This window comes from Cnephaeus nilssonii, assembly GCF_951640355.1.
Source record: "Cnephaeus nilssonii genome assembly, chromosome: 13".
NCBI lineage: Eukaryota > Metazoa > Chordata > Mammalia > Chiroptera > Vespertilionidae > Cnephaeus > Cnephaeus nilssonii.
In genome coordinates this window covers 19631727-19640911 of record NC_137084.1, presented here as the reverse complement: position 1 = coordinate 19640911, position 9185 = coordinate 19631727, and the positions used below count along the sequence as shown (strand labels likewise).

General features: G+C 39.4%; 1 protein-coding gene across 1 annotated transcript; it reads right to left on the bottom strand.

Annotated features, from left to right (window-relative positions):
- Positions 1-6529: 6529 nt before the first annotated feature.
- Positions 6530-7476, bottom strand: LOC307110053 (olfactory receptor 9Q2-like; the record flags this gene model as incomplete). The annotated part of the gene is given in 2 exon segments (XM_079789097.1): positions 6530-7435; positions 7438-7476. Coding segments are annotated over 2 exon segments (945 nt in total).
- Positions 7477-9185: the final 1709 nt, after the last annotated feature.

The window sequence follows — 9185 nt, the reverse complement described above, 5'->3', positions numbered from 1 at the left end:
TTGAGCATCAACATGTGAACCAGGAAGGTCATGGCTCAATTCCCGGTCAGGGCACATGCTCAAGTTGCAGCCTTGATCCCCAGTGCGGGAGGTATGCAGGAGGTAGCCGATCAATGATTCTCTCTCATCATTGATGTTTCTATCTCTCTCTCCCTCTGCTTTCCTCTCTGAAATCAATAAATATATATTTTTAAAAATAAATACATAAAAATAATGGAGTACTTAAGGATAAATCTGACCCTAGCTGGTTATTCTCAATGGTTAGAGCAATGGCCCATAGAATGAAGGGTTGAGGGTTCAATTCTGGTCAAGGGCATGTACCTTGGTTGCTCTCTAGATCCCCAGCCTCAGACAGAGCGCATGTGGGAGGCAACCAATAGATGTGTCTCTCTCACATTGATGTTTCTCTCTCTGTCTCTCCCCCTCCCTTCCACTCTCTTTAAAGATCAATGGAAAAAATATCCTCAGGTGAGGATTAACAAAAAAAAGAAGAAAGAATAGATGTGACAAAAATTTGAAAAAGCTACATACACTGAAAAACACAAAGCAATGATGAGATAACTTAAAGAAGACCTAAATAAGAGAAATACATTAAGTATACATTAAGTTCATGGATCAGAAGAGTCAATTTGTCAGTTTTCCCCAAATTGATCAATAAGAATCAATACAATCCCAACCAAAATTATAATAAACATTCTTATGGACAGTAACAAATTGTATTTTTTAATTATATAAAAACTAGTGGCCCAGTGCACAAAATCCGTGTATGGGAGAGCGGGGGTGTCCCTCAGCCCAGCCTGCACCCTCTCCAATCTGGGACCCCTCTAGGGATGTCCGACTGCCCATTTAGCCTGATTCCGGTGCTATCGGGCCTAAACGGGCAGTCAGACATCCCTCTCACAATCCAGGATTGCTGGCTCCCAACTGCTCACCTGCCTGCCTTCCTGATTGCCCCTAACCGCTTCTGCCTGCCAGCCTGATCACCCCTAACCACTCCCCTGCCAGCCTGATTGATGTCTAACTGCTCCCCTGCCAGCCTGTTTGCCCCTAACTGCCCTCCCCTGTAGGCCTGGTCCCCCCCAACTGCTCTCCCCTGCAGGCCTGGGTCCCCCCCAACTGCCCTTCCCTGCAGGCCCGGTCACCCCAGCTTCCCTCCTCTGCTGGCCTGGTCACCCCTAACTGCCCTCCCCTGCAGGCTTGATCGCCCCCAACTGCCCTCCCTTGCAGGCCTGGTCCCTCCCAACTGCCCTCCCCTGCTGGCCATCTTGTGGTGGCCATCTTGTGTCCACATGGGGGCAGGATCTTTGACCACATGGGGGCAGCCATCTTGTGTGTTGGAGTGATGGTCAATCTGCATATTACTCTTTTATTAGATAGGATTCAAAGGGCCTTAAGTAATTAAAATGGATGAAGTTGAAGTACTATCCCTACCTGATCTCTAGACTTATTCGTATTCAAGACTGTGTGGTATTGGCATAACAGCAGACAAATAGAGCATTGAGACAGAATTGAGTTCAGAAATATGCCCAAATATATGGACAACATATTTCCAACATATATGGATAATTGATTTTCAACAAAGATTCGAAGGCAACTTAGTGGGGGAAAAGATAATCTTTTCAACAAATGGTGCTGAAATAATTAGATATCCATATGCAAAAATATTTATTTTGACTCTTACCTGGTTCCATCTATAAAACTCAACTCAAAATGGCTCCTAAACTTAAATGTAAAAACCTAAAACTATAAACTTCTAGATGAAAACAGAGGAGAAAATCTTTGTGAACATGAGGATAAGCAAAGATTTCTTAAATATAACAATAAAAGCACAAGCCATAAATGGCAAAATTGATAAATGGGACTTGTCAAAATTAAAATATTTGTTCTTTGAAGGACACTGCTAAGAGCAACAGAAGACAGTGTAAGAACTGGGAGAAAATATTTGCCAATCACATATCTGATAAAGGACTTGTATTCAGAAATATAAAGAGCTTTCAATATGTCAATTACAAGAAAACAAAAAGTCCACTTAAACATGAGCAAAAGATTTGAACAGACACTTCATCAAAGATTTACTAGTGGCAGTTGAGCACATTGAAAGATTAAATATCAACATTATTACTCAACATTATTACAAACTAAAACCACAGTGAGGTAGCTATTAGAATGCTAACATTAAAAATGTTGGCCATAATAAATGTTGACGGGTATGTGGAAGACCTGAAATGTTCATGTGTGGTTGGTGGAAATGTTAAGTAATACAACCACTTTGCAGAACAGTTTAGCAGTTTCTTAAAAAGTTAATCATATACCTACTATATGATCCAACCATTCTACCCCTAGATAGTTAACTAAGAGAAATGGAAGTATATATGCATACAAAGATTTCAGGAATGTTTATAGCAGCATTATTTAAAATAACCAAAAACTAGAAACTACCCAAATTCCCATTGACATGTGAATGAATAAACAAATTATGGTATATCCATCAAATGGAAAAATATCCATCAATACAGCAATGAACTACTGATATCTGCAACAACATTAATGAACCTCAAAATCATTATGCTAAGTGAAAGAAGCCAGATGTGATTCTATTTATATAAAATGTATATGAAATTCTAACTAATGTATAGTAAAAAATCAGATTAGTGTTCTGAAGGGGAGGGTGGGGGAAGGGGCATGTAGGAGAAAGTATAGTAGAATAAAGGAAACTTTTGGAAGTGATGTATATGTTATTATCTTGATTGTGGTGATGGTTTCATGGGTGTGTGCATATGTTAAAACTTACCAAATAGTGCATTTAAATGTGTGCAGTTTATGCATGTCAATTGTACTTCAGTGAAGCTGGTTTTAGAAAGACATAGCATATCAGAAGAGATTTCAGACACATCCTTTGAGTAATCTTATGATAGATAGGTTGTAGATGATAGATGATTAGATAGATAGATAGATAGATAGATAGATAGATAGATAGATGATAGAACAAAATAATGTTATGTATATTTTTAAAGGTAACAAATAAAGTTTGAAAAAGAATCTTGAATTCTTAGGCAATCACTGAAAGTTGAAAAAGAAGATATAAAGGCAAGGTTGATGACTGCTTGGAGGCACCTTATGGATGAAATATTTATTGGAGGGAGCTTTGACTCAGAGATAGATGCTCTTGAAGGACTTCAGAAGGCAATAGTTCATCTGAGTAATCCTGCTCTTCCTGAGGGAGTTGTAAATTCCTTCATATCCTCCTCATTGACCTACAAGAGGGCAAAGGTAAATTCCATGAATTTCACATTTATGTCTGGCCATAAGATGCACCCAACCCAGCCCAGACCTATCAAATATTGAGACCAAGAATACAGTTGAAATCCAGACACTTCCAAAGCAAACTTCAACTGAGAGTTGGGACTTGGTAGAGAGAGGAGAAAATGCAGAAGGGCAGATAGCATGTAAACATACATACTTCTACTAGACTTATGGGGTGATTGCTCCCTAAGGCATATAAATGTCTAATCACTGTGTAGTACACCTGAAACTAATATAATATTGTGTACCAACTGCAATTGAAAAATTTTGTAATTTTAAAAAAGGGTACATACTTTGGAGTAAGAGAGACAAGATCGGATCCTCCCTGGACTCCCATTTTCTTGATGAATAAACTTGGGCAAGTTACATAACTTCTTTGGGTCTTATTTCTTCCTTTTGCTAAAAGAGGTCAATAATAATTACTTTCTGTTAAAGTTGTTAGGAGAGCTAAAATAAATGATTCATGTAAAGCTTTTGGCATAGTGATTAGTATTTATTTAAGTGTTTATTTAGGTGTATATTAGTTTAAGGATTAAGTTTAAATTATTAGCGAACTCTCCATTTCTGGAGATTTTTGGATTCAAGGCTGATCTCAGTTCTGGAGAGATAGTTCCAACAGTTCTGAAGTGAAGAGGTCCACTGATCAGCTATGAGTCCCTATGCCTATCAATGCTTATTTGGTTGTGGATCCTGAGACAGTTACCATAATAACACTAATTAATGTTTGTGTAATTCACCCAGCATCTTCCCATTCTCCATGGACACCAAGTTGTTGTGAGAATAAATGAGATACATATAAGACCTGGTCCAGAGTAAATGCTCTATAACTTTTATTTCACAGTTGAGAAAGCAGGCTGAAAGGCACTAACTAATTTGAAGCTATATAGCTGAGAAGCAACAGACTGCACACTTTGGTGTCAAATTCTGAGCTCTTTCTACAACACAAATGCCTCTATCACCTGCTACAGAAGTTGATGTTGTATTAGAAGGACATTTGCATGGCAGTTACTATTTGTAAAATGGCCCCCAGATGCACACTTTAGAGTTAGTTGTTCCACCCCTATTCTGCACTTTTTAAGTGATTTGTGCAAAAACAATAACAAAAGCTGACGTGTGAACCCAAATCTCTTTGGCCACCAGTGCAGTTTTTTTCATGTATCTTTTTGTAGACATGCTCACCCAATTCTTTCCTAAATTTTTGTCATATGTCCTTAAAAAGGAAGTTCCTAGAGTCCAGAAACTGCCATTTATTGAATCTACACACATCAGCTTCTCATATACAACTACATGCGCACATACATACACACACACATACACACAAACCAACATGTGCTGTCACATTACACAATACTAGCACATTGGGGCTATAAAGTGACTGTTTTTTACTGCCTCAGACCTCTACAGATTGGGCTTTTACCATTACAGCATAGGGAATATAGTCAATAATAATGTAATAACTATGTATGGTATCAGATGGGTACTAGACTTATTGGGGTGATCACTTTATACAGTGCATAAATGTCTAATCATTATGTTGTACACCTGAAACTAATATAATAGTGTATGTCAGCTTTAAATGAGAAATAAATTACTTTTTTTAAAGTTTGAACTTTCGCCTTTTCTTCGCCAGGTAAAAGGAATAAAAGAAATGCAATAACAATGAATTCCAAAGGAGTGACTGCTTAGAGTAGACAGTAGATGATAGCAGGAGACTGTGTGTATGGCAATTAAGTGCTCAGGCTCTGATTGGGAGGAAGCCCCACTCTACCACTTACATCTTTGCTGACCTTGGGAAAATTGCTCGACCTTTCTAAGTCTCAGGTGCCTCATCTACCAATGAAGCGGTGGTAATAGAACAAACTTCATAAGGTGGTGGTGAGAATTAAATCAGATAATTTCTGTAGCAAACATCACAATTCCTGGAAGGTGATAACTGCCTAGAAAATGTTAGTTTCTATATATCATCATCATTGTCATTCAAAACCACAGAAACAATAAGAAAGAAAACAATTAAAGAATAAATGATGGTATTTGGAAAAAGAGTAGTTGCATTTGTAGTTAACTTTTTTATTTTCCAGATATTTTTGCTCCATTCATCTAGTATTTGTTGTGCCAGGCAATGTACTTCATTCAACAGACACTAATGAATAAGACAGATGTCGCCCTGCCCATTTATGCACTGAATCCCCCAAACATAGTCCTATAAAGTAGATAAACTCACTTGGCAGATTAAAAAAACTGAGGACTGAAGAAGATAGAACTTAAAAGTAGACACTGGAACCTGAGATTAAATTATTCATTCAACAAATACTGGAGCCTTTATGTGCTAAGTGCTTTGCTAGGCACTGGCATACAAAAATGAATCGCACAGGTAAAAATGCTTACTCTCATGTAATTTACACAATATCAAATACGTAAAACATAGTACATCCAATGGTGACAAGCATTACATAGATTAATAAATTAATAAGTGGAAGTGGGAAGTTCGGGTGCAATTTTAAGTAGGGCTGGGGAAGTCTTCCCACGTAGGTGATATTTGAAGAAAAACAGAGGATGAAGAAACTAAGGAATGACATATTTGATAAGGATCCATCTAGGGCAAGCATGTCAAACTCAAAGGCTAACACGGGCCAAATAAACAACATTTAAGTTTATTTGGGCCGCAAAAAAAAGCTTCAATTTTCATAGAAGCATAGGTTTATTTCTATAGAGACATGCTGAATACAAAGGGCTGAAATAAATGAGTAATCATTAACATAAAATAATAGAACATCTTAATAAAAATTAATATTTTTTCTTGAACATTAACTTACCAGACACTGAATAACTGCACAAATTAATAAGTGTAAAGCAAATAAACCTATTTTTCTTGTTCTCTGAAAGCGAAATATTTCCTGTTGCGCACATCAAACAAGTCAGTCCAAGACTAATGACATGGCAATCGGCTACTAAAATATTCGCTGCTAGTATTAGTGGAGAGAAATGGTGCACCTACGTGTAAAGCACCTAAGGGAAATGAATGCAACACGATTATAGTAACCAGTCATTAGCGAATGTTGTAGTTCGTTATTAATAATTATGTATAACAGGATATTGTAAAAATTAAGTTATGAAATTTTTATTAAAACATTTCTTACATACCGTTATGTTGGCTGGGCTGCAAAAATATTCATTGTGGGCCACATGCAGCCTGCAGGCCATGAGTTTGACATGCTTGATCTATATTCTAGGGCCTTCCAGAAGCCTTTGATCTGCTCAGAGCTTTCCTGACAGCTGCCTTTACCTCCTTATTCCTCAGGCTGTAGATGAGGGGGTTCAGCATTGGGGTCACCACTGTGTAGAGTACAGACACCACTCGGTCCTCCTCTGAGGACTGGCCTGAGTTATCCCGCAGATACATGAAGATGAGGGTGCCAAAGAACAGTGACACAGCCGTGAGGTGGGAAGCACAGGTAGAGAAGGTCTTGGCCCGACCCCCAGCAGAGCGGATCTGCATGATGGCCACGATGATAAACAGATAGGACACCAAAATCACCAATACACAAGCAGGCATGACAAAAAGGGCAAACACTATAATCACTACCTCCTGAGTGAAGCTTTCCCCACAAGTGAGTTTTAACAGAGGAGGGAGGTCACAGAAAATAAAGTCGATCTCATTGTTTCCACAAAAGGAGAGCGTGAAGGCTGTGACCGTTCGCACAAAGGCACTGGAAAACCCAGCAATGTAAGCCCCAGCTACTAAGCCCCAGCGGGTCTTCTCAGTCATGATGGTGACATAAAGCAGAGGTTGGCACACGGCCACATAGCGATCATAGGCCATGATGGCCAGCAAGTAACAGTCGATGGAGGCAAAGAAGGTGAAGAGGAAGAACTGAGCTGCACAGCGAGCCTGTGAGATGGCTGTGCCGTGGTCCAGCAGCACAGCCAGCAACTGAGGGACGATGACAGAGGAGTAGCACATGTCCACAAAGGAAAGGTGACCGAGGAAGAAGTACATGGGGGTGCGGAGCTGGTGATCTTTGTGGATCAGGATGATCATCCCCGCGTTCCCCAGCAGAGTGACAAAATAGAAACTCAGAAATAACAGGAAGAGAGGCAGCCCCCACTGGGGATGTTCAGTGAATGCAATAAGGGGAGGAACTCGGTCACTAGGGTTCGATTCCTCCCAGCCATCCATTCAGTGGTGTATGTGAGAGGGCTAAGACAAGGGTCAGCTTGGGGGGAAAGTTCAAGTCATTGCAAGTGATAAAGCTTTAAATTGGGTGACATATAGGTACTTGACTTCAACAAACTGCAGTCTGATGTGGAAGTAGGTGAATATAGATCTCACTATAATATAAGATAAAAAGTGGTGAAGGCTTCTCTTAATACTAAGAATGGAAAGCCAATGATTCTCTGCCTTACAAGTCAGCCCTTGTTTTTGCAACTCTGTCCCCAATTAGCTGTTTGATCTTACATAAGGCACTTAACCTCTCTGAACTTCAATTTCCTCTTCTGCCAAAAGGGAATCATAACATCCGCTCTGCTTTATGAGATAAGGTTAATGAATAGATTAAAACAGATGAGAAAATGCTTTGGAAAGCTAAAGGCACTCCACATAGATATGGTGGCTATTTAAATTTTTAAGTGAACATTTTAAAGAAGGAAAATGTATATTCTATGAACAAAAGAGCATGAACCCTCAAAAAAACCATTAGCAATCAGCAATGGGCTCTGCTTTTAGAAATATTTCTATTTTCAATCAACATGAATGTTTAACAAACAGCTGTTATACTAATTAGAGCTGGCTGACTTGTGTTTGTTTTTTTGTTTTCTGAAAATACTAGCATTAACCTTGAAATCAAAAGAGCAAACATTAGCTCATTTTAGCCCCTAACAAAGCTCCATAATCATAGCCTGGGTGTCCTCGCAGTCTTAATAAAAGCAGTAGTATGATGACAAATGGCATCTGAATTTGAAAGCAGAGATAGCTCTGGTGTTGTCTAAATGTTTTTGGAGGAACCTGAGTTAATGGATCTGTGGGTCCTAAATAGAGTTCTATAATAGGCTGTAAAAAAAATGCTTTGATCAAGTTTCATTACCTGATAGAACATCAGTCAGATCAATACCAGCTAACACCATGGAGGTAACAAATAAAAGAAATTAGATCTGGAAGCCATGAGCTGGGCATGAACCATCCTCACCTGAATTTCACTTCGTTAGTGGCTTCCTCCTTTGTTTAGCGTTTCTTCTGCTGGTGACCTGCTGACCCAGGGGAGACCTGGATTCTAGGTCACCCACACTAGATGTGTGAGCCTGGACAAATCACTTTTCTTCTCTGGACTTCAATTGCCTTATCTCTGTTCTTTTTCAATAAAGAACAATGCAGCATGAGATGTTCATCATAGCAATCGCCTTGAGATGGGGTCACTCCAAGAAACTCTATGTTCTATTCTCACTTCATGGAGTCCCTCTCTTCCCTCTCACCCTTCACAAAACAGTACATCCATGACACTAGAGTTCCCTGGGATCTTTTTTTTTTTTTTCTCCAGACTCAGCCCAGGATCATAGGGCTAGGGGCCCAGCTCCTTTCACTGAGCTTCTGATTCAGCACTAGACCTTGCTGGTGGTGCTTCTTATATTAACTGCACCAGCATTGTGCACTAATTGGTTCCTGAGGTGAGTCTCCAAGGACAGGCAATTTATCTTCATGTGACTTCCAAACAAGTCATCTAATATCTTTGAATATTTCTCTTTTATTTCAAACTCCCAAAGCCCCCATCCCATGTCCTGTCATCACTCAGCAGGGCCTCATGGGGCTAGTTCCTACTCTTGCCTTATCTCTGCCTTGTGCCAAAAGAAATGAATTTCTTTGATGTTTTCTGTATCTCACTTGGACATTT